This window comes from Oryctolagus cuniculus, chromosome 7 (genome assembly GCF_964237555.1).
Source record: "Oryctolagus cuniculus chromosome 7, mOryCun1.1, whole genome shotgun sequence".
NCBI classification, from domain to species: Eukaryota; Metazoa; Chordata; class Mammalia; order Lagomorpha; family Leporidae; genus Oryctolagus; species Oryctolagus cuniculus.
In genome coordinates, this window is record NC_091438.1 from 153,446,984 (window position 1) to 153,470,856 (window position 23,873).

Below are 23,873 nucleotides of genomic sequence, written 5' to 3' on the forward strand. Positions count from 1 at the left end.
GACCGTCCCTCACTGCCCCCTCCCCGCCGCCAAGGGACAGACTTGGTGCTCCTGTGGCCGGCTCAGGGCCCTGGAGGCCAAGAAGGGACTCTGCAAGTGACGTCACACCTCATTCGCAAGATGGGCTGACAGTGGCACCTGCTGGGTAGAGGGGCTGTGATGACTGCGCGTAGCCAGTGAGCCCAAGGCCTAAGACGCTCAGCCCAGGGACACGTAGGAGACTGCCCTCCGAGGGGAAGACCGGTCGCTAGTCATGGCTGGCCACTCGGCGGATCAGAATGATGGCTCCAATTGGATTTCAATCGAGGAAGCGCCTTTGATGCGACAAGAGTGCACCTCGCGGGCCGGATGGCAAGCGGAGGGGCTTGAGGGTCTGACCCACCTCGAGACCCCTGCTGGACGGCGTAGCCCAGCTGGGCGCCGAGCCCCGCGTGCGGTTAGCAGGCAACCCTGCGAGTCTGCGCGCGCCGCTACAGGTGAAAGGGGGAGACCGTCAGCGTCAGCCCTGGGGCGGGGGCTCCGCAGGAGCTGAGCACCCAGCCCTGGACCCCCAGGCCGGGCCCCACCCACGCGGACTCGGCCGGCTCCCTAGAGCGCTGCAGCGCCTGCGCAACCCCTCAGCGCCCGCACGCGCCCGCGCTCTCCTAGAACGGCGGGGCGGGGCGGGTTCCGGAGGAGTGGGGCGGGGGCAGCAGCCGCGGGGGGCGGAGCGACCCCGGGACTCCTCCCTAGCAGGTGGCAGAGAGCCTGGCCTGCTGGCAGGAGTGGGGAACCTTTGTTCTGCGAGGGCCATTTGAATATTAATAGCATCGTCCCCCAGGCGTACACAATGACCAGCTTACGAGTTAGCCTGCTATGGATGTATTGGCCTGTGGCTGCCTTGGCAGTGCCAGACCCGGTGGTTTCGCGGGCCTCATACATCCTGCCTCCAGCGTGGCCCTCACCCTTGACTGGGAAGCAGAGACGTGCGGAGATGGACGTCGCCTGCCTGCCCGCTGAGGGAGCCTGCAGGAGGTAGGGATGTCCCAAACTCAGCCTGACAGCCTGGCACGGCTGGCACACCCGCCTCGGGCCCATGGAGCCGCCTGGGTGCAGGTGCCTGGTGCGGATCTCGGGCCTTGCCAGCTGCTATGTTCATGTGGCCTTGCGGTGGGTGCTGGCACAGATACAGCTCCGGGTCCCGTAGGAGAGTGTTTGGGGGACAGGTCAGCCAGCGCCTTTGCCTGGCTCTGCACGTGGGGGCTGGCGGCTGGCCTTGCGTCCAGAGGTGGGCGTGGGTGACGCATGAGCTGCCCCTCACCCTTCAGCCTTCCCAGGGCCTGGCCGCTGCCCACCGCCCTCATGGGCACCCTGGTCTTTAACTCTGGCTCTGTTACCGTGGGCACCAACATCCAGGGTGAGTCCACTTTCTGGTTGAGGATCAGCCCTCCCAGGGTGGCCCCCTCTTGTCACAGGGAAGTCTGTGCCGGTGGGGAGGGCTTCCTCCTGCACCCACTCTGTGCCGCGTGGAGTCTTTCGGAGACCTGCCCCACGGCCACGGCGAGCCAGGGAAGAGGGCAAGGGAATGGCTGGCTGCTAGGCGGGGCTGTGCTGGCCGTGCTGGGCTGGCTGCGCCCTGCAGCTGTGGCCTCCAACCAGCCGGGACCCCGGCTTCTCCCCGGCCGCCGCCTGCCCGGAGCCCTGGAAGCAGGAAGCGCCACTTTGGCCACTGAAACTGCAGCGACTCCAGGTCCAGGAGATGCTGATGCCCAGCTCAGTGCCACAGCTCCACTTCCCAGAGTTCTCAGCGGCCACAAAGCATGCTGGGAAGGGCTCAGACTTCGGAGTCCAGTGTTGCATGACCCAAACCTGGCTTCTCCCCACACTTTTCCTGGGTGACTTGTACTCTGCCCTGGTGTGGGGGTGATTCGGGGCTCGGGCAGGGGAGGCGCGGGGAGGGTTGGGGGTTCCAGCTGCGCCTCAGAGAGACACCTGCCTGGGACAAGGAAGAAGGGGGAAGCATGTCACGCTCACGCTGCCACGCGTGCTCCATCCAACATCAAATCAGTGAGCCCAGGGGCAGCGCTGTGGCGTAGTAGGTTAAGCCTCCGCCTGCAGCCCCGGCGTAAGGAAAGGCCACCACAAAACACAGCAAACACCAGAGGAAGGGAGTGGCTTATTGTCAGGTGGGGGACACCCGACACGCGGCCTCCCTTGCAGCCTGCCCCAGGAGAACAGGTCTTCCGTAGCCTTGCAGAGGTGAGGAAGTGGAGTAGCGAACCCTTTGGGGGGGAGGGGAGCTCATGCTTGTGGTTGGGCCATTTGGTCACCTGACTTCTAGTAACCAGGCTGAGCTTAGGACGGAAGCTTATTGACCAAGATGGCAACGGGGCCAGAGCCCAACATGGCTTCCGGGGTTTAGATGGCACCACAGATAAGACGACATTTTACTAACAACTGGCATCTCATATGGGTGCTGGTTCGTGTCCCGGCTGCTCCTCTTCGGATCCAGCTCCCTGTTAATGCTCCTGGGAAAGCAGTGGAAGACGGCCAAGTGCTTGGGCCCCTGCACCTGTATGGGTGACCTAGAAGAAGCTCCTGGCTCCTGGCTTCCTCCTGGCCCAGCCCTGGCCGTTGTGGCCATCTGGGGAGTGAACTGGTGGATGGAGGCTCTCTCTCTCTGTCTCTGATTCTTTCAATTAAACAGATTTTTTTTTTAAAGAGGCCAGAGTCTTCCTTGGCCAGAGTCTCCCTGTTCCACTCCCTGTTTTGATCTCATCGCTCTGTTTTCGTGTTTGTTGTCTGTCTTCTGCCACTAGACTCTGAGCTGCACGGGAGCAGGGACCCTGTGGTGATGTTGGCTGCTGAATCCCGGCACCCAGAAGGTTCTCTAGCACATACAGTAAGTGTATGTCAAATGTCCAGCCATCCTCACGGAATCCGTGCACCAGGGTTACAGGAAAATAGAATTCATGCAAGGCCTTTCCACCCAGAGACTTTAACATTAGACATTGGTTAAACAGGTGTTGGAAGACCAAAAAATCAGAAAGGAAAGACTGAGATGGCAAAGTCGGCGTCAGTGGTACCCACTGGAGAATCCAGGACAGGATTCATGGGACTCCAAGGAGTGGCCCTGCATGCTGTCCCTCCCTGGACGGCCTTCTTGCCAGCGTCCTCTTCCTTAGCACCGTTTTACCTTGTAGGTTTCAGCTAAAAGTCCTCTCCTCAGGTTGGCCATCCCTGCCAAAGCTTTCCTCCCTTGGCCTGGCTCCCAGCTGCATCCGGGGTTCCTCCGCCGGACGTCTGTCTCCCCAGGCCGTCTGCCGGTTCTGCCTGGGCTTTGTCTAGTGCATGCATACCCAGGTGCACCACTGCGCCTGGCGCACAGTCAGCTCACACTGACTGCGCGCAGTAGATCCATGTGTCTATTCATCCGCCCACCCGCCTACTGCCTGTCCATCAGCCCAGCCCGCTGCCCGCCAACCGACCCCCTCGTGCCCTCTCTCAGGGAAAGGGAGATTGTTGGCTTGTTCCGCTCCTTCACCCATCTGTCGGCGTAGCCAGCCCTCTCTATCCATGTGTTGCTTGCTTCGCTGTCCGCCCACCCATTCAACCACCCTCCATCCACTCACCCATACATCCACCTGTCCGTTCATTCATTAATCCAGTGCTGGGAGAAAAGACAGCAAAACCAGCAAGGAACCAGACCTCATTGCTGGACTTCTGCAGCTCCCTGTGTAGGCAGGGAAAGCCCCTTGGCCCCTGCGACAGGAATGCTCACATCCGAAGTTTGCTGCCCTAGCTAAGCAGGTGGCCCAGGACCCAGGGACAGACCTGAAAGAGCCCAGCTTCTCACCCCAAGTCAGCCCACCCTTCTAGGCCCCAGCTCTGCCCACGGCGGGGGCTTCGAGCTCTTGCTCTAGGAGCCGGCCCAGACTCTCAGCTCCGACAGCGTCCCCTGCTGGCCCACAGCTCTACACCGTGATGATTTTCCTGGCGCTGCTATGCAGGAATGCCCCTGGGGCAATGGAGGGTGCAGCCACTGCTCCAGGCTCAGGCCCGACTGACTGGGCTTACTGAGGTTTCTCCTGCCCTCGGGGCCTTGCCCATCACTGCCCAGGTTGCCTGGCAGCATTGCCAACATCAGTAGCCCTGAGCTTAGCCTGGCGCTGATCCTCCTCTTGGGCCAGGTCTGCACTTTGCTGGCTGAGCAGCTCACCAGATGGGGGAGTGAAGGCAGAGGGCTGCAGGCCTGTTTCGCTGGGGTCGGGGACCCTGAGGCAGGGCTACCTGCATCTGAGTGCCCTCACGTGAGTGGCCAGGGGCACGTGGCTGGCGCAGGGCCTGATGGGTTGGGCATGGGGGTGTAGGACGGACCTGATGGGCTGTGCCTGAGTCCCTGCACCTCGTGGGGCTCCGCTCAGCTCTGCCCTTTCTCAGGGATGCACAGAACCCAGACTCTCCGTGAAGACGCCTTTGCTCTCACAGTCATTTCTCCAGCTTGTCCATTTCTATTCCTCTCTCTTCCACGTGGCCTGCCCCAAAGGCAGGTGAGCGCCAGTTCCCACCCGGCTTGCTGGGCTGTTGCAGGGCTGTTTGTTTGCCTCTTACCCAGGTCTTGCTGTTGGCCTTGAAGCTGGTTCGTCATAGCCCTCGGCTAGAATTTCCTCCGCTGTCATGGGGCAGCTGTGAGGCATCCGACCTCAGCATTCGCTCACTGGCCCCAGACCTCACGCCGCCGCCCCCCGCCCCCCACAGCCAGGACTACAGTTTAAGTTCCTGAGCATTTGGGGGGGGACCCTCCTGCTGCACACCCTGGGTTCAACGTGGGGACATAGGAGTCACTCAGCTGGGTCTTCCCCAGGAGCCGGGCCCCATGGAGGTGGCACTATTGTGTGACCGCTGTCAGTGGGGGCAGTGGGAGGGGGGATCACCAGCGGAGCCCACTGGCCAGCATGGCCACTTCATCTCCCTGGAGCAGTGGAACATGGGGACAGGGGGCTCGGTGGGTGGGAGGGGCCAGTTAGTGGGGTCAGCGTCCACCGGAGGGAGGCCCGGAGGGTCGGGGTAGGGTGTGGAGGGTGGGCCCCAGGTTGGAGTTAGGCTGGCCTTGGCTCCAGAGAGGGAGGGCACACTGGGAGCAGAGGGAAGGCAGCCGCTCACGCCTTACAGGTCTGTCTTTGCCGTGCCTTCCTGCTCCAGCCCCTGTTTGTGCAGCCACTGGGTGGACATGGGACTGGGTGTCCACGTGCACGCGTGCCGGTGACCGCCGCAGGACATCGGGGTCTGGCCGCTGCAGCGCTGGTGCGCACAGAGGGAGGGGGAGGGGACAGGGCGGTCAGACTGGGGAGGGGCTCAGGGGAGAGGTGGGGGCTGTCTGGGAGGGGCGGAGCGTCGTGCCTGGGAGGGGTGGAGTCTACCTGGGAGGGGCGGGGCCGAGCGGCGGGAGGGGCTGGGCCTGCCTGGCAGGGGCGGGACGCCCTGCCTAGGTGGGGAGGAGTTGGGGGCTGCCTAGCAGAGGCGAGGCGGGGCCTGTCTGGAAGGGGCGGGGTCTCTCTGGGAGGGCAGGAAGCTGAGTCTGCCCGGCGCACAGATGGGCGGAGCCGGCTGGGGTACTGTGAAGAGGCGGGGGCGGATTCTGGGGCGGGGCTGAGAGGGAGTGCCCGGCCCGGAGCCGACCCCCAAGAGCCTCTCCGGACTCCGCCACCCGGGCACAAAGCCTCGGCACGCGCAGGGGAGCGCCCCTCTTCCGGAGGCCGCCGGCTGGCGGCTGGCCTTGGTCTTCGCGGTCGAGGCGGGCCCAGCCGTCTGTCTCGGGCAGACCGGGTTTGGGTTCAGGCTCTGCCGCCGACCGGCCGTAAATGGGGTGCATTATACAAAAGGACTGACTGCACAGGGCCGTGAGGATGCCGCGTTTGCACACCACTAACACCACAAGAGACCTGGAGAAGGGAGAGGAAGGGCGCCCCCAGCCTTGCTGAAGACCCCCTGCCGCTAGCCCCGCCCCTAACAGGACCCCAGGTGTGTCTCGGACAAATGACGAGCCTGAGCGCTAGCGTTTCTTCAGCTGCAAAATGCGGATAGAAATGATGCCCACGTCGTAGAGTTGTGAGGGTTAAATCAGTGAATACCCGGAGAACCCTCCGAGGAGCGCTGGGCACGCGGTAAACGCTCCGCTAATAAGATGGCTAAGATGGACCCCTTTCTCCCCAGCTCATCCCCTTTCTGCCGGCCGCCCTGGCTACCGGGATGAAGCGCGAACGCTGCTCGGCCCCGCGGACGCGGGCAAGCAACCGGGCGCCGCTGCTGTCGCTCAACCGGGGCCGCAGATATGGCCACGCCTCCAGCGAACTAGCCACGCCCTGCGACCCGTCCTCAGGCCTTGGCTCTGCCTTCTCCGGCTCAGCCCTCGCTAGCCCCGCCCCCGGGTCGGCTCCACCCAGAGCGGGGATTGGCTAGATTGCCTGTGGCTTCTGCCTGGCCCTGCCCTTCACCAAGCCACGCCCACCCGACGCCCCCTTATCCATAGGACTGACATGCAGGACTGATCCGCAAAGCCAGCCTGCTCGGCCTGAGCCCTGCTCTTGGTCTATTGCAGCAGGGCTTGGCTATAACAGCCCCCGGCCTCTGGGAGCTGGGCTTTCTCTGGAGACCCCTAGTCCATGTTCTCTGCCCCCTGTCTTTGTGCCCCAGCCTGTCCCCTCTCCGTGGCCACCTGGTCCCCACTCACCCTGTGCAGTGATGGTGACCTGGGGGTGAAGTGGATGTGACAGAGCAGAGGGACCCAAATCACTCTGAACTTGAAACATCAGCTGTTGGCTAAGGGAACCAATCTGGGGGAATGTTGTTTGGGGTCTGGGCCATGCAGCCCCTGCCCTGTAGGCTCCTCAAGGCCTGTGGTGTAGGGACAACAATGTGGTGTAGGGACAACAATGAGGGTTGGCTGGGTCCACTGGGATACCCCCGCGCCTCTCCCGAAAGCCTGGCGAGGCAGTGCAGGATGGTGGTTAAAGACCCAGAGGGAGGGACTTTCAATACTAGTCCTGCCTCTTGTTTATGGGGCGCTTCTCTCATCCCTTAAATCCCAAGTTCATCACCCGGAAGGCGGGGACTTCAGAAATCTGGTGAGAAATTTAGGTGGGCTGATGCTTGGGGTGGGTGTTGTGGTGTAGCAGGTTAAGCCATTGCTATGGACGCCCTATCACAGCGTGGGTTCAAGTCCTGGCTACTCCACTTCTGATCCAGCTTCCTGCAAATGCATCCTGGGAGGCAGAGGCAGGAGGTGATGGGTCAAGTGCTTGGGTCCCTGCAGCCACGAGGGAGACTCAGCTCCTGGCTGTGTGCCAGCATTCGGGACGTGAGCCAGGTGATGGAAAGATCTTTCTCTCTCTCCCCCCCCCACCTTTCAATTACATGAAAATAAATAAACATTTTTAAAAACAAGGATAACAGCCATCGTCCATGCCTAGCAAAATGAAAACAGAATTCACGTCTGCTTAAAGAATGTGTGTATATATATATATATATATATATATATATATATATTGACAGGCAGAGTGGACAGTGAGAGAGAGAGAGACAGAGAGAAAGGTCTTCCTTTGCCATTGGTTCACCCTCCAATGGCCGCCATGGCTGGTGCGCTGCGGCCGGCGCACTGCACTGATCCGAAGCCAGGAGCCAGGTGCTTCCTCCTGGTCTCCCATGGGGTGCAGGGCCCAAGTACTTGGGCCATCCTCCACTGCCTTCCCGGGCCACAGCAGAGAGCTGGACTGGAAGAGTGGCAACCGGGACAGAATCCGGTGCCCCGACCGGGACTAGAACCTGGTGTGCCGGCGCTGCAAGGCGGAGGATTAGCCTAGTGAGCCGCGGCGCCGGCCTAAGAATGTATATTTTTAATAAATTGGATGATGTGCATCATTTCGCTCCACCTGTGCATGCCTCCTATGGGAGAAGTAGCAGCTTCAGCCTCCCAGGGTCCACGTGGAGACCGAGTAAATGAGCACAAACATTGGCATTTGTACACGCATCCATACTCAGTGCCCCTTGGCTATTTGAATCAGTGTGGGTCAGAGTCTGGGAGGGCTTCATGGTGGTGGAAGCCTCTGGAGATGGCCAGGTGACTCGTTCCAGGCAGCAGGAAAGGATGGGTCACTTGCGGGGAGTGGCCATGCTGCAGGGGCTGTCCAGGGTGGGGCCAGATGCCCCCCTCACTAGCTCTCCGCGTGGACTTCTCTCCCGCCCCCAGAGCTGAGTGTTCCTGCGTTATAGATGGTGCTGGGCTCAGAGGAGGTCCCTGAGGAACCCAAGGCTGGGGAGGTTCTTCGCGAAGCTCCCAGGAGGCTTCCTGGCCCCAGGAATGCCCTGAACGAGCCTCACTTTGGGGAGGCTCAGGAAGAGGGGTACCCTATCTGCTGTTGGGGCAGGAGCAGGCACCCCCCTCAGGATGCCTGCCTGGGGTCCCTCTGAGCCTCTCGTGGGCATAGACTCCTATTGTTCCAGCCCCCTTCTCGTACCCCAGACTGGCCAAACCGGTTCTGGGGCAGGGGGCGGGGAGCAGGCACGTTGAGACAGCCGCCTGCCTCTCCGCAGGTTCCCTCCGCCTGCGCCTCCCCCTCCCCGCCCCACACAATACCCAGGAGCTGGCTCTGCCCGGCTCAGGGGCCATGCTGACATCGCCCCCTGAGGACCTGGCTGCAACCCCAGAGCCCCCAGGGTGGCCTGGAGCCCTGGACCGTGCCGGCAGCTGGACGGAGCTCCCTGGCTGAGGTAGGGCCCCACCTGGGTGCCAGTAGCCCATCCTCCTCCCGCCAGGCTTCCCCAGCCAGTCTTTTGTGGGGCCTGCCTAGCGCCGACCGAGCCCGGCCTCCTGGGGCTCTGGATCCTTTCCTGGCCATGGCCTCCTACTTGGCCTTGTCCCTTAAGGGGCAGAGGGGCCCTGGCCAGGTCCTTGCTCCTCTGGGCAGCAGGGCAAGGGGCGTCAGGGAGGGGTAGGGCAAGCTGGATGCAGGCGGTGGGAGCTACTTTCCCTGGGCCCGGGTGGTGTTCAGGGACCCCCGGTGCCGTGTCGGCCTTGCCAAGTGGGCCATGGTCGCCTGTGGGTAGCAGTGCCCGCGGGAGGGACCCTCCTCGGCCCCTGCCCATCCTTCTCGGCGTGCAGAGGCATGCCTGATGACACAGGTCTCTTGGAGGGGCAGCTGGGGCTGCTTCCCAGATGGGGGTCCCCGAGGCCCAGGGATGGGCTGCGACTTGCCGAGGGCTGTGCCGCTGCTCACTGTCACCAGCGGGCCGTGAAGCCTGGGCAGGCACTTCCCCCTTGGCGTTCCAGAACGGGAGTCCACATCCCGTGACCACGTCCTGGGCAGGTCACGTCCCTGCTAGCGGGGTCCAGTCCTGTGCCTACACCACTCGGGTTTGTCTTGCTCGTTACTGGCAGAGACGAGCCGTCCGCAATAGGAACGCAGCTTGGCCCCTCCGAGATATCGGCACCACCAGCGCTGCGGTGGGGTGGACCCTGTCCCCGAAGGCCGCGTCTCCCCAGTCATGTCTATGGGCCTTGGCCAGGCGTGGACAGAGGCTGATCACCCCTCACCTCCCTGCTGGGGACCTGACTCCGACCTTGTCTCCCCAGAACACCTTCCCACTCAGCTCTCTCCTCGGACTGCAGGTGCTCCTGCCCCAAGGGCTCAATGTTCTGCTTGTTCCCACCCCCACCGCACATGACCCACAGGGGGGTTCCCTTCTTGCCCTCCCAGGGCTTCCAAAACCCAGACAAAGAGCATCTCCCAGAATAGCAGGGAGGAGGGGGCCTGTGGTCACGCCTGTGCGCTGCGGACTGCTCACTCCTGGAAAGAGACCTGGCCGCCGGGCAGAGGCCGCCTTCTCCTCCCACGGGCAACTGGCCCGCAGCGTGGGTTTCATTCCCCGTCTGGGTGAGGGCCCAAGCCCCTCCCCTGTCTGCACCAAGATTGATGGAAGAGGGCGCAAAGCACCCACTGTGTGCTAGGTGCTCCCTGGGCGAGATGAACTTGCTGTAACCGTCCTATTTGCAAGTCTGAGGGTGGCGGACATTGCTTAGATGGGACAGGGGCTAACGGTACAAGCTGGAGCCATCGCCACGAGGAAGACCCCTTAGGAGCAGCCAGCCCTGGCTCCTACATTCCCCAGAGAAGGAAGTAGTTAGGGGCTGTACAGAAGAGAGGGGTTTGGCCAGGGTAGTGCAGGGGGTCTTTGGGTATTTTAGCCATGCAGCAGGTAGCCATGACCTCCTCCGAGCCTTCCTGGAATACCCAGGTCGAGTTGAGCCCTGCACCCCACTCTGATGCTTCCCCTGGCTCGACTCTTGCCAATCTGCCTTGTAACTGCTTTCGTTTCTGGCTCTCCCACCAGACTGGCAAGCCCGCGGGCCATGCAATGTTTGTCCATCTGTCTCCCCGGGTTTGTGCCTCCGAGTGTCTGCCCTGTCTGAAATGCTCAGCACTGTTTCTGTCTGTCTCTGGGTCCCTGAAGGGCTCGGCATCCTGTGGTTTTCTGGTTTTGGGCGTTTTAGGGTGGCGGCTTCTGAGTTGCCGGCTCCGGGGTCCCTGCTTCTCCGGTTCTCTCTCGGGGTCTATCTCCTGGGTCTCCCGGCCCTGCCAGGCTGGGCACTGCCCCTTCGGCCCCAGGGGGCCCCTGGGGGGTCCTCGCTGCCCGGCCTGCCTGCTTCCAGGCCAGCTCTGCTAGGCCCCCGCCCAGCCCGCTGCCTGTTCCCTCCCTCCCCGCTGCTTGCCTCACCACAGGGTTTGATGAATCAAACTCTTTGTCTGGGTGGGATCTCCCCCAGCCAGCTGGGCAGAGAGGGCTTCCCCTGCCGGAGCAGCCGACACCAGCAGCAGCGGGCCTTGGCTGGAGAGGTGAGGGGCAGGAGGTGGCCCCCGGGAGGGGGCCTAGTGGCCTGGGGATCACCAGAGCCGCCGGGAGGCTCTGGCAGGCTCCCCAGGGATGGTTTCCTGCCCAGAAAGAACCCGTTCAACCTGAGCCGATCCAGGGGCTGGGAGCTGGCGGGGTGTGGGGAGAAACCCCTTTCTCACCCGAAGCGTGGGGGCAGGGCACCTCCCTCCCCTTCTCTGGGAGTGCCCAGTCCGATGGGGGTGGTGGCCCGCCTGCCTGCCTGTGGCCGTCCCAGCCAGCCTGGCATGGGTGTGGGCACTACTCAGCGAGAAGGCCGCGGCGCTGGGCAGGGGAAGGGGGCCTGTGTGTTGGTCTCTGTGTCCTAGTGTGTGTGTGAAATGGAACAGCAGCGTGAGACGGCCGGGGTGCGTGTGTACATCTCCCATGGGTCAGTGTGTGTTTGTGAGAAAGTGTGTGAGTGTGTGCGACTATGTGAAAAAGCGCAACATCTGTGTGTATCTACGACTGTGGACATGAACGTGTTTGTGTCTGTGTTTGGGAGGGAATGCGTGTGGATGCGTGGATGCGTCTGTGGTGTGACAACCTGTATGTGGGTGTGTGTGTGTGTGTGTGTGTGTGTGTGTGTGTGTGTGTTAGACGATGACAGGGTTGTTAAAACCCAGACTGGGAAGCTGGTGTGCCCGGGTGAGACGGGTGGCTCCACCACTTACCAAACAGCAACCTCTCTGGGCCTTACCTTCCGCACCTGCAACCAAACGGGGCTAAAACCAGCCTAGCTCCAGGGTGGCGATGAGGATCCAGTGGGAGGGCACTGGCCTGTCATTCAGGAGGTGCCCCGTAAATATCAGCGATGGCTGCGTGCTTAGGCGTGAGAGTGTTTGCACAGAGGCGTGTCCGCGTGTGTCCACACGCGCCTGTCCAGGCCTCCAGCATGCGCTGGTTTTACCGTCTTGGGATCTGACACCTTCTTCCCTGCAGGCGCAGGTGGGTGGCAGCGCAAAGAAGGAATGGACTGTGGGCCACCTGCTTCCCTCCAGCCCCACCTGGTCGGACCGCCTGGCACTGCCCGCCGCCCGGTAGCCGTGTGCCAGCAGGAGAGCCTGTCCTTCGTGGAGCTGCCCACCCTGCAGCCCCCGAGCCCCGTGTGCCTGAACCTCTTCCCCGTCACTCCCGAGGAGCTGCCGACTCCTGGCAGCCGCTGGTCCCTGGGGACCCCCGCCCCACTCCAAGGGCTGGTATGGCCAGCATCCCCAAGGAGCCCGGACACCGAGCTCTCCACCGGCCGGGGGGTCCGGCCCAGCAGGGCTGGCAGCTGGCCGCACTGTCCTGGTGCCCAGCCCCCTGCTCTGGAGGGACCCTGGAGTCCCCAGCACGTGCAGCCGCAGCGCAGAGCCAGCCACGGCTCAGAGAAGAAGTCGGCCTGTGAGTCACCCTTGAGGGGTGGATGGTGGGGGCTAGGTGGATCTTTCTGAACCCCTTAGGTCCCAGAAACCCCCCCCCCCATCTGGACAAGTGGTAGGGCTCTGGGAAGGTCAGGGCTTGTCCACTGCAGCCAGGCCCTCTGTGGTCTCTGCCCCTCACGGGGATGTGCTGCCCTGGGGACCAGGTCTCCATGGAAACATGCACCTCTCCCTCAGGCCTCAGGTACTCAGACCACAGGGCAGCAGCAGGGAGGGCTGACCGCTCCTCCTCGCCCCTGCAGGGCGCAAGATGCGGGTGTACCAGCGGGAAGAGGCCGTCAGCAGCCCAGAGGCCCAGGCGGTCTTCCTGGAGGCCAGCCAGCCCGTGCAGGAGCAGGCTCTGAACTCAGAGGCGCCCAGGCCGCTGGAGCTGTCGGGGTCCCCCCGAGTGGGCCTCGAGGGGCCTGAGAGGAGGCGCTTCTCTGCCTCGGAGCTGATGACGCGGCTGCACTCCTCGCTGCGCCTGGGGCGGAACTCAGCAGCCAGGGCGCTGGCCCCGGGGACGGGCGCTGGAGCAGTCCAGGAAGGTACCGCCAGCTCCCTGGGGACCCTGGGACAGCCCATAGCCTGCCGCAGGGTGGGGCGTGGCCCACTCTCTGGACACCGGAGGCCGGGTGCCGGTCAGCTGGGGTGTGGGCCACGCCCCCTCATCCCTTGCCCCCTCTAGGGAGAGCACCAGGAAGGGAGTCCCGGAGCGCAGAGACGAAGATGGACCGGGTGTCGCTGCCAGCCCCCGTGGACCCAAGTGAGAACCACGGCGGCTGGCGCGAGCCGAGGTACCACCTGCCGCCGGGGGGTTGGGTCGGAGGCGGGGTCCGGGTGAAGAAGGGCCCTGACACTCTCTCTCCTAGGCTGGACTCGCAGGAAGAGCTGCATTCGGGTTCCAGCAGCGCCAGCGAGCGGCGCCAGTCACGGTTCCTCCTCAGCTGTACGTGGGAGGGGGTCCCCGGGGAAGGGGCTGGGGGGTCGGGGTCGCGTGGGGAGGAGTATTTAGCACAGGGGCCAGGACACAGCTGGTGCCCAGTTAATGTGTACGGCATGAATGAATGAGTTCACAGAGCCAATCCGCACTGCGGCCAGGGAGGCGGGCTCCTGGGGGCACCGGGGAGGAGCCGGGCGGGGTCGGCGGGCCCCCGCGGCCCTGCCCACGGTGCTCCCCGCCCCTCTGCCCGCCCAGCCGTCCTCTACCAGGAATACAGCGACGTGGCCAGCGCGCGCGAGCTGCGGCGGCAGCAGCGCGAGGAGGAGGGCCCGGGGGACGAGGCGGAGGGCGCGGAGGAGGGGCCCGGGCCGCCGCGGGCCAACCTCTCCCCGAGCAGCTCGTTCCGGGCGCAGCGCTCGGCGCGGGGCTCCACCTTCTCGCTGTGGCAGGACATCCCCGACGTGCGCGGCAGCGGCGTCCTGTCCACGCTGAGCCTGCGCGACTGCAAACTGCAGGAGGTGCGCGCTGGGCCGCCGGCGGCTGCACGTGGGGGAGGAGGAGGGGGGGTGGACCCGGGGTGCGTGGTCCCTCGAGTGGACACCGGCCACTAGAGTCGGGGCCAGCGGGACGGCAGACGCGGGGAGCGGGAGTGCCGGGACCGAACGGCGGCGCGGGCTGGAAGCCAGGACAAGAACGCGGGCGGCGGAGCGAGCAGGGGGCCTAGGAGACGGGGCGGGGCGGACGCGTGGTGGGGGCGGGGCTAGCGGAGGAGGATGCCGCGGTGGGCGGGGCTGGGGCGGAGTCAAGGACTCCGATTGGCTGGGCTGGCCGACTGGGCGAGGCATCGGGGGCGGGCCGCGTCCCAGGGGGCGGCCCTCCGGGGGTCCCGGGTGGGCTAGCGCAGCCGACTCAGCCCGCGCCCGCCCTTCCTCAGGCCAAGTTTGAGCTGATCACGTCCGAGGCCTCGTACATCCACAGCCTGTCGGTGGCCGTGGGCCACTTCTTGGGCTCGACCGAGCTGAACGAGTGTCTGGGGGCGCAGGACAAGCAGTGGCTGTTTTCCAAACTGCCCGAGGTCAGAAGCACCAGCGAGAGGTGAGGGAGAGCGGTCTGGCCCGGCGCGGGGCAGGATGGAGCCCGTGCTTCCCTGGGCTGCAGCCTGCGGTCTCCGGCCCTGACCGCTCGCCGACCGGTCAGGTTCCTGCAGGACCTGGAGCAGCGGCTGGAGGCCGACGTCCTGCGCTTCAGCGTGTGCGACGTGGTGTTGCAGCACAGCCCCGCCTTCCGTCGCGTCTACCTGCCTTATGTCACCAACCAGGCCTACCAGGAGCGCACCTACCAGCGCCTGCTGTAGGGCTGGGGCTCCCAGCGGGGAGGGGGAGGGGCAGGGGCAGGGGCGGGTGCGGAGGACTGGGTGAGGCCGGGGGACCCTGGGAGGGGAGGGGTCAGGAGGAGAGGAGACGGGGCAAGCCCCGAGGGGGTGCTCAAGGCCCCGGATGGGTTCAGGGCCCCAGAGGTGTCCTCATTTTGCAGCCTGGAGAACCCCAAATTCCCTGGCATCTTGGCTCGCCTGGAGGAGTCCCCCGTGTGCCAGCGGCTGCCCCTCACCTCCTTCCTCATCCTGCCCTTTCAGAGGATCACCCGCCTCAAGATGCTGGTGGAGGTACGGGGGGGGGGGGGGCGGCCAGGCGGGGCGGGGAATGCTGCCATGTCCAGGCTTTGTGGGGGCGGGGGAGGACCCGGCCTGCCTCGCTGAGCTGATCCCCCCCCCCCAGAACATCCTGAAACGGACGGCACAGGGCTCCGAAGACGAGCGCATGGCCACCAAGGCCTTCAATGCACTCAAGGAGGTGAGTGGGGGAGAGCCTTCCTGGACCCAGGGACCCCTAGCAGAGCCACTCCAGCTGTCAGCTGTCTGGGCGCAGGGGCTGAGGGGCTGCCTGTGACCCACCCCCAGCTGTCGACGGGGAGTCCGAGGCTGGGCTCTGGGCGCGGGGGCTGGGGGCTGCCTGTGACCCACCCCCCAGCTGTCGACGGGGAGTCCGAGGCTGGGCTCTGGGCGCGGGGGCTGGGGGCTGCCTGTGACCCACCCCCCAGCTGTCGACGGGGAGTCCGAGGCTGGGCTCTGGGCGCGGGGGCTGGGGGCTGCCTGTGACCCACACCCCCAGCTGTCGACAGGGGGGTCTGAGGCTGGGCTCTGGGTGTGGGGGCTGAGGGGCTGCCTGAGACCCACCCCCCAGCTGTCGACGGGGAGTCCGAGGCTGGGCTCTGGGCGCGGGGGCTGGGGGCTGCCTGTGACCCACCCCCCAGCTGTCGACGGGGAGTCCGAGGCTGGGCTCTGGGCGCGGGGGCTGGGGGCTGCCTGTGACCCACCCCCCCAGGTGTCGACAGGGAGTCCGAGGCTGGGCTCTGGGCGCGGGGGCTGGGGGCTGCCTGTGACCCACCCCCCAGCTGTCGACGGGGAGTCCGAGGCTGGGCTCTGGGCGCGGGGGCTGGGGGCTGCCTGTGACCCACCCCCCAGCTGTCGACGGGGAGTCCGAGGCTGGGCTCTGGGCGCGGGGGCTGGGGGCTGCCTGTGACCCACCCCCCAGCTGTCGACAGGGAGTCCGAGGCTGGGCTCTGGGCGCGGGGGCTGGGGGCTGCCTGTGACCCACCCCGGGCTCCCCAGCTGGTGCAGGAGTGCAATGCGAGTGTGCAGTCCATGAAGCGGACGGAGGAACTCATCCACCTGAGCAAGAAGATCCACTTTGAGGGCAAGGTGCGTGCGCACGCGGGCAAGGGCGGGGCCATGGTGGCCTGTTCCCGCCTTCCCCTGGGAGCTTCTGGCCAGTTCACAGCACCCAGACACCCCCCCCCCCCCCCGTCATCCCCCAACCTGTGCTCTCTGCGGGGTGCCCGGGCCTGACCCGGGCTCTCCGCTTGCCCACTCTGTCCATCCAGATCTTCCCGCTGATCTCTCAGGCCCGCTGGCTGGTCCGGCACGGGGAGCTGGTGGAGCTGGCACCCCTGCCCGCGGCGCCGCCTGCCAAGCTGAAGCTGTCGAGCAAGGCCGTCTACCTGCACCTCTTCAACGACTGCCTGCTGCTCTCCCGGCGGAAGGAGTGAGTCTGGACGGGGCAGGGGGGCGGGGGCGGCTCCGAGCTGGACTCCCCACTGCTGGGCTCCTGCATCATCCGTCCCTGGGCCTGGGCGTGAGGCAGGCCCATGTTCCAGCCAGGGCCGGCCTGAGTGCAGAGGACTTGAAGCTGCCCCGAGCTTCAGGCAGTGAGAGCGAGATTCAGGGCACAGCAGGGTGCCCGCCTGCCCTGAGTCAGAACAGTGAGAGCCAGCATTCACTCAGCGCCTGTCCCGTGCCAGCCTCCCGTGGGGATTATGCCCTTTAACCCTCCCCACCCCGCCCTGGGAAGTGGGCGCCCCCGCTCTTCTCTGACCAGGAGCTGCAGAGCGGAGGAGCCGGCGGGAGGCCAGGCAGGGCTGTCTGAGACCCGTGCCCAGGCTCTCAGCTGCTGCACTGCCCTGTCTTCCCTGGGGGGCACACGTCTGAAGGTGGGGTTGGGTGGCTGGGGGTGCTCCGGACTGAGCTGTCCATTTGGGGAACTCACCGGCCCTCTGTGCCAAGCTGTCTGCCAGGTCCATAAATATGAGTTCGCAGGGGCTCTCAGAGCAGTGAGAATACATCCTGATGATCATGTTGTCAAGATGAAAAATTGGGGGGGGGGCATTGTGGAGCAGCAGGTTGAGCCGCCACCTGTGACGCGGGCATCCCGCATCAGAGCGCTGGTTCAAGTCCCCGCTGCTCCACTTCCAATGCGGCTCCCTGCTGCTGCACCTGGGAGAACACTGGCAGATGACCCATGAACTTGGGCCCCTGCTGTCCACGTTGGAGGCTCAGATGGAGTTCCAGGCTTATGACTCTGGCTGTTGTGGCCATCTGGGGTGGGAACCAGCAGATGAAAGATCTCTCTCTCTCTCTCTCTGTCACTCTGCTTTTCAAATAAATATTTTTTAGAGTGGTAAGTAGTAGAAAAAAAAAAAAGATTAAAAACAGCTTTTTGTTCAAGAAGCAGAGAGAGAGAAGAGACACAGAGAGCTCCCATATGCTGGTTCACTCTCCAGTTGCCTGCAGTAGCCAGGACCGAGCTAAGCCAAAGCCAGGAGCTGGGAACTCCATCCAGGTCTCTGACGTGAGTGGCAGAGACCCAATTACTTGAGCCATCACCTCTGCCTTCCGGAATCTGCACGGGCAGGAGACTGGAATCAGGAGCTGGAGCCAGGAATCCAGCCGAAGCCCTCTGACGTGGGGCACGGGCATCTTAGCCTCTGGGCCCAAGGCTTGCTCCGTTGTCAGGTTTCAGTGGGAGTGTGAACGGTGGTAGCCCCTGCTGTGGGGTAAGAATCAGTAAAACCTCGCAGAGGAAGGGACTCCAGAGCTGGGTGTTGAAGGCTGAGTAGGAGTTTTCCAGGTAGAGGAGAACTTTGGCAGTGGGGATACTGCAGGAGGGCATGAGAGCAGAGTGTTTGGGCCCTGGTGACGCCTGGTACGGCTGGGTTTGTGGAGAAGGGCCGGAGAGGGAAGCTGTGATGTTGGCTGCTGAGCTCGAGAGCTTGAACTTGGTCTGGGCAGCAGGGAGCAGGCGTGACCTTTTCCTCCTGGCGATTTGGAGGGTGGACTACAGGGCGAGGGACCAGAAGCTCTTGCAACTGCCCAGGTGGCTGCTCCCAAGGTGGCGAGGCGTTCAGATGCGTAGAGATGAGGGAGCTGGGGAGGCCTGGGCGCATCCGTGCACAGGTGTTTCCTGAGCCCAGGGAACTGTCAGAGTGACAGTGAACAGAGTGCAGGCCCCGGGGGACAGCAGCCACTGAGGACCAAGGCAGTCTCCATGGAGCTTCTCTGGTCAGCGAATCAGGTGCCACACAGAGGGGCTTGCCCTCCCTTCCTTCCTTTTTAAATATTAATTTATTTGGAAGGCAGAGTTACAGAGATGCAGAGAGAGGGGTTTTCCAGCCGTTGGTTCACTCCCCAGATGGCTGCAATGGCCGGTACTGAGCTGACCGAAACCCAGGAGCCAGGAGCTTCTTCCAGGTCTCCCACATGGATGCAGAGCCCAAGCACCTGGGCCGTCTTCCACTGCTTTCCCAGGCCGTAGCAACTGGGACTTCAGCAGGTGCCCATATGGGATGCCGGTGCCGCAGGCGGCAGCTTTACCCGCTGTGCCGCAGTGCCGACCCCTATTTATTTATTTCTTAAAGATTAATTTATTGGGGCCAGCATCGTGGCGCAGCGGGCTAGGTCGCCACCTGCGAGGCCAGCATCCCAAAGGAGCACGAGTTGGAGTCCTGGCTGCTCCACTTCCCACCCAGCTCCCTAGGAAGGCAGCAGAGGATGGGCCAAGTCCTTGGACCCCTGCCACCCATTTATCTATTTGAAAGACAGAGAGAAGGGATGAGAAATCGAGAGAGGGGAGAGAGATATCCTTTATCCCCTGGTTCACTCCCCAAACGCCCACAACAGCCAGGACTGGTCCACCCCAAAACCAGAAGACAGGAACTCTATCCGGGTGTCCCACATGGGTGACAGGACTGGTCCAGCCCAAAACCTGGAGACAGGAACTCCATCTGGGTGTCCCACGTGGGTGACGGGAATCCAAGTAGTCGAGCCATCACCTGCTGCTTCCCAGAAGCCTTTGCAGGAAGCTGGATCAGAAGCAGAGGAGCAGGGACTGGAAGGGGCGCTCTGATGTGAGAGGCCGGTGTTCCAATGCCCCCCCCCCCCGGCTCTTTAGAACAGGAGCTTGGGTGTGGGGGGGTGGGGAAAAGGCACCCCTGAATCCTTGGACGGATCTGGCTGGCTGCCGTGGAGGCTGTCCCCTGCTTGGGCAGGTTTCCCTGGGGAGGCTGCTTCTCCCCACTCCCGGTCAGAGCTCGCCTGGTCCCACTGGCGGGCGCCGGGAGGCCCGGCTGATGCCCCTCCCCTGGCTTCCCAGGCTGGGGAAGTTCGCCGTGTTTGTCCACGCCAGGATGGCCGAGCTGCAGGTGAGAGACCTGAGCCTGAAGCTGCAGGGCATCCCGGGCCACGTGTTCCTCCTCCAGCTCCTCCACGGGCAGCACGCCAAGCACCAGTACCTGCTGAGGGCCCGCACGGAGTGAGTGGGCCCGGGCCCGGGGAGAGAGGACACCCCAAGATGGGCACAGGTCCAGGGGTGCTGGTGGCGTCTCTGACCTAGCCCCTCGAGCGCCCAGAGATTCCTGGATGTGGGCAGGAGGGAGGTGGCTGCAGGTGGTACCAAGGCACTGGCCTGTGCCTCTCCTTCTCCGACAGGATGTGGCACAGGCAGGGTGGGCAGAGCTGCCACGGGGGGCTGAGGGTGGGCCCTGGCTGGGGCCGACATGACGGCGCTGGGTCTGGCCCGCATGCCCGGTTCTCCCAGCTCTGGTTTCGGCACCCTGCTCTGGGTGACTGCACTTCGCACGGTGTGACAGCCCAGCCTGTCCCTGTCCTAGAAGTGAGAAGCAGCGGTGGATCTCGGCTTTGTGCCCCACCAACCCCCAAGAGGACAAGGAGGTCATCAGCGAGGGACAAGGTAGCAGCCCACACCCCCAAGCCCCCCCCCCCAGACCTCCCCACTCTCTCTGCTCCGATCCCGGGTGCTGCATCGCTGGCTGGGGCCGGGGGCCGGGGTGGGAGGGAGAGCAAGGTCCCCTGGCCCAGTCGGTGGCTCTGAGGAGAGCAGAAGCGGGCAGGACTGACACAGGACGGGTTAGGAAGCAGGCTCCGGGGCGTGCTGCAGTGGCCCAAGTTCGCCCAGCTCTGAGCGGCAGGAGTGGGCGTGGAGGTCAGCCTGCGGCTCCCGGCGCCCCTGGCAGAGGACAGGACCGGAGGGGCCACCATATGAGCTGCTGGCGGTGATGGCAGTGGGGGGAGGGATCTGCTCGAAGCCTTCTCTGGGTGGGAGATGAGGCTGGTGAGCCAGCGCCAATCCTAAACCCAGAGGACCTTGGTGGGGGGCAGCAGGGAGCTACTGAAGGTTCTGGGCAGAACTCCGTCTGGGTCTCCCACGAGGGTGGCAGGGACCCAAGCACTTGAGGCTGGAATTAGCAGAGCCCAGATGCGAACCCAGAGACTGGGACGTGGGGTGTGCGTCTCCCAGGTGGGGTCTTATCCACTGTGCCGACTGCCTGCCGCTCAGAGGGTTTCATTTTACTTTCTCTTATTTTTAATGCTTCTGGAAGGTTTACTTATTTATTTGAAAGGCAGAGTTACAGAGAGAGGGAAAGAGAGAGAAAGCTTCCATCTGCAGGTTCACTCCCCAGATGGCTGTGATGGTCGGGGCTGGGCCAGGCTGAAGCCAGGAGCTCCATCCGGGTCTTCCACGTGGGTGGCAGGGGTCCTAGCACTTGAGCCATCTTCCACTGCCTTTCCAAGCACATTAGCAGGGAGTGGGATCAGAAGTGGAGCAGCCGGGATTTGAACCTGTGTTCATATGGCATGTTGGTGACGCAGGTGGCGGCTTAACCCCACTGGGCTGCAACACCAGGCCCCCAGGGGATTTTAGACCGGATCCTGGTGTGGCTTGGGCCCCAGGTCAGAAGGAGGGAGGGGGGAGCACCAGGACAGTGTTGGGGTGCATGGCGGAGGGGCCGGGGGCATCACACGGAGCCAAGTGTCGGACTGAGCACCTGGGTGCACAGGCAGCCCTGGAAGCCAGGAGGGGACTCGTGCTGAGCGTGAGAGCAGAGAGCGTGGCCAGGGTGGGCAGGGGTGCCCGCAGCCTGGGAGGGGCAGAGGAAAAGCAGCAGCAGTGGCTGGCCGCCTTCCCCTGCCTTCCCCCTGCCGCCCTCCCCGCCCCGCCCCTGCCCGTCCCTGAGCCTCCCTCGGCCTGGCAGACCGCCCGCAGGTTCAGTGTGTCAGGACCTACAAGGCGCTGCAGCCAGACGAGCTGACCCTGGAGAAGACTGACATCCTGGCGGTGAGGACCCGGACCAGTGACGGTGAGAGGGACCTCCCGGGAAGGCCTCCCAGGGGGCTCTGGTGGGCAGGAGGTCGCTGGAGGGCGGGGACATCACAGAGGGACGGTCTGAAACATGTTGATCACACCAGCATGCAGGAATCAGGTTGAACAAGAGGAGGAACCTCCTTGTAAAGATTCAGGAGAGATGGGGGGAGTGGGACTACCCCTCTCTGGGGACGTCAGGAAAAACCGGTCGGAGAGTCCTTCCTGGAGCAGGGAGATGCCCGGGCGGTGACATCTGGGCCCCAGGGTGGGGACGCTGGCACCAGGGCTGAGTCACGGCCTCCCAGGCCTGGCCCTGTGCCCCCTCTGGTGCCACTGACGCTGCTCCTGGCCGGTGTGTCCCCAGGCTGGCTGCAGGGGGTCCGCCTGGCAGATGGCGAGAAGGGGTGGGTGCCCCAGGCCTACGTGGAAGAGATTAGCAGTCTCAGCGCGCGCCTGCGAAACCTGCGTGAGAATAAGCGGCTCACGAGTGCCAGCAGCAGCCTGGGCGAGCCCCCCGTGTGACACCACAGCCCCGGCCCCCGGCCCCCATGCTGCGGCGGCTCTGCCCGGCCTTCTGTTCTGTGTCCCTGGCACGGAGGGCACAGGCAGGACGCGGGAGCCGGGGCCCTCCCGAGGGTCTCCCCGTCGCCATGAACCTCGGAGTCCGCGCCTTGAGGCCCAGGGCAGTTCCTTTGGGGACCACCACAGGTGACCACAGCCGGGTGCCAAGCACGGGGGCCGCTCCCAGCAGCCTGGCCGGGGCGCACTGTTGGTACAGACGGGCTGGGACCCTCCGGGGTCTTCACCACGGCCCCTTGAGTGCCTGAGTAGGAGCCGTGCCAGTGATTTGTCCATCCGTGGACTCCCATGATGCCTTTGCTCGGAGTCCGGAGCCACAGGTGCTGCCCTGGCCCTGGCCCCAGCCAGACCAGGAGGGTCCCCGCGCTGCCTCCCGGAGTGGTCTGCCTTTCTCCAGAATTCACCTCCTAACCCCGGCGGGGGGCAACTGGGGGACCGAGGAGCTGCGCCAGTCCCCTCGCTTTCAATGTCACGTTCAAATGGCTGGATATTAAAGAGGTGTTATTAGCTCTTGTGTTTGGCTCCTGCGGCTTCTGTGACAGAGGACCGTGGGCCGGGTGACTCCAAACAGCAGAACCCCGGCGGGCGACCGGCACAGGAGTCAGGATGCTGCTTGGGAGGCTTACAGCCCGCATCGGGGGGCCAGTTCGCGTCCCAGCGGCTCTGTTTCTTTTTCTTTTCTTTCTTTCTTTCTTTCTTTCTTTCTTTCTTTCTTTCTTTCTTTCTTTCTTTCTTTCTTTCTTTCTTTCTTTCTTTCTTTCTTTCTTAAAGATGTTATTTATTTATTTATTTGAGAGGCAGAGTTACAGACAGTGAGAGGCAGAGAGAGAGAGAGAGAGAGAGAGAGATGTCTTCTATCTGCTGGTTCACTCCCCAAATGACTACAATGGCAGAGCTGCGCCGATCCGAAGCAAGGAGCCAGGAGCTTCTTCCAGGTCTCCCACACAGGTGCAGGGGCCCAAGCACCTGGGCCATCTTCTACTGCTTTCTCAGGCCGTAGCAGGGAGCTGGATCGAAAGTGGAGCTGCTGGGACTCGAACCGGAGCCCATACAGGATGCCGGCACTGCAGGCAGTGGCTTTACCCGCTATGCCACAGCGCCAGCCCCAGGGACATGGCTATCTTTTGGCAGGCATTTTTCATCCTTCATTGTCCTCCTAGCTGAGATGTGTAGTGGTGAGATGGGCTTCAGGCAAGGCTTGATCCAGTGCCCGTGGGTGCAGTGAGGACTCCTCTCCGTACACATCTGTGCTCTGTGATCCTGGATGTCGGCTTCATCCCAAGACTTCCCAGGGCCTTCTCACCTGTGCTCTCCATGGGAGAACAGAATTGTCTTTCACCAGTCCCAAATCCTGGGATTACCTCTGATTGGACCAGCTTGGGTCACATGGCTACCTCGGGGACCAGGGTCGCTGTGTGCTCATAGCCTAGCAGAAGGCTCCTGTCCCATCCCGGGGCAGCCTGGGGAGCCGTCTTCCCTGAGCCCAAGGGCCCTCAGTGGAACTCGGTGGTCCCTGCGAAGGAGGTGTGGGTGCTGGGGAGGCCGAGGTCACTGAAACCCAGGGGGCGGACGGGCTTGGAGACCGAGTGCGCGGGCAGGGGGGCGCCCTTGGGCCCTCAAAAGCAGGTCATGGGGCAAAGGATGAGGGTGGCCTGAGGGGGCAGCTCTGGGAGTGGCAGGAGGTGCCCCAGGCAGGGGTCGATGTGGGAGCTCTCTCCCAGGTCATTCCATCAAGTCACCTCCGGGCTGTGGAACGCTGCTGGCCACGAGAAATGGCCACGGCAGAGGCTGGTGCCACCCTCCCCCCCCCCCCGCCAGCCTCAGCATCTTGTCGTCACAGCGGGAAACCCACGGCGCCACGCTCCCATTAAATGAGCCCCAGGCACAGCGGTAGGCCCACAAACGCCCCGCCCTGTCCCCCGGAGCGCCCGTGCTTCCGGTGTGTTTGTCCTCTCTGGTCTGTGACAGTGGCTCCGTGTCGCCTGGGTTTTCATGATCTGGAGGCTTGGAGTAGTTCCGGTCAGTGTCTGCGGGCCAGCCCGCTTGTGGGGG

At 63.8% G+C, this 23,873-nt stretch overlaps 1 protein-coding gene across 4 annotated transcripts; it reads left to right on the forward strand.

Annotated features, from left to right (window-relative positions):
* Positions 1 to 709: 709 nt before the first annotated feature.
* ARHGEF19 (Rho guanine nucleotide exchange factor 19) lies at positions 710 to 22,335 on the forward strand. 4 transcript variants are annotated; one of them, XM_051836540.2, is made up of 17 exons: positions 710 to 1,014; positions 2,799 to 2,881; positions 11,845 to 12,288; positions 12,569 to 12,853; positions 12,994 to 13,102; positions 13,178 to 13,254; positions 13,504 to 13,766; positions 14,183 to 14,343; positions 14,446 to 14,598; positions 14,782 to 14,911; positions 15,024 to 15,098; positions 15,917 to 16,006; positions 16,189 to 16,349; positions 19,233 to 19,391; positions 19,750 to 19,829; positions 21,133 to 21,237; positions 21,607 to 22,335. In XM_051836540.2, exons 3-17 carry the CDS (start codon positions 11,874 to 11,876, stop codon positions 21,762 to 21,764), a joined length of 2,421 nt encoding a protein of 806 aa, XP_051692500.2. In that variant the 5' UTR covers positions 710 to 1,014; positions 2,799 to 2,881; positions 11,845 to 11,873; the 3' UTR covers positions 21,765 to 22,335. The 4 variants fall into 4 exon arrangements, with proteins under 4 accessions (XP_051692500.2, XP_051692501.2, XP_069935334.1 ...); XM_070079233.1 differs by lacking the exons at positions 710 to 1,014; positions 2,799 to 2,881 and adding exons at positions 8,553 to 8,745; positions 10,799 to 10,868; XM_051836539.2 differs by lacking the exons at positions 710 to 1,014; positions 2,799 to 2,881 and adding an exon at positions 8,554 to 8,745.
* The last annotated feature ends 1,538 nt before the right edge of the window (positions 22,336 to 23,873 follow it).

Coding starts and splice junctions, on each gene's coding strand:
- ARHGEF19 (XM_051836540.2), top strand. CDS start 11,874: ATGGACTGTGGGCCACCTGCTTCCCTCCAGCCCCACCTGGTCGGACCG. Junction 12,854..12,993: donor CGCTGGAGCAGTCCAGGAAG/GTACCGCCAGCT, acceptor TGCCCCCTCTAG/GGAGAGCACCAGGAAGGGAG. Junction 14,912..15,023: donor GCCTCAAGATGCTGGTGGAG/GTACGGGGGGGG, acceptor CCCCCCCCCCAG/AACATCCTGAAACGGACGGC.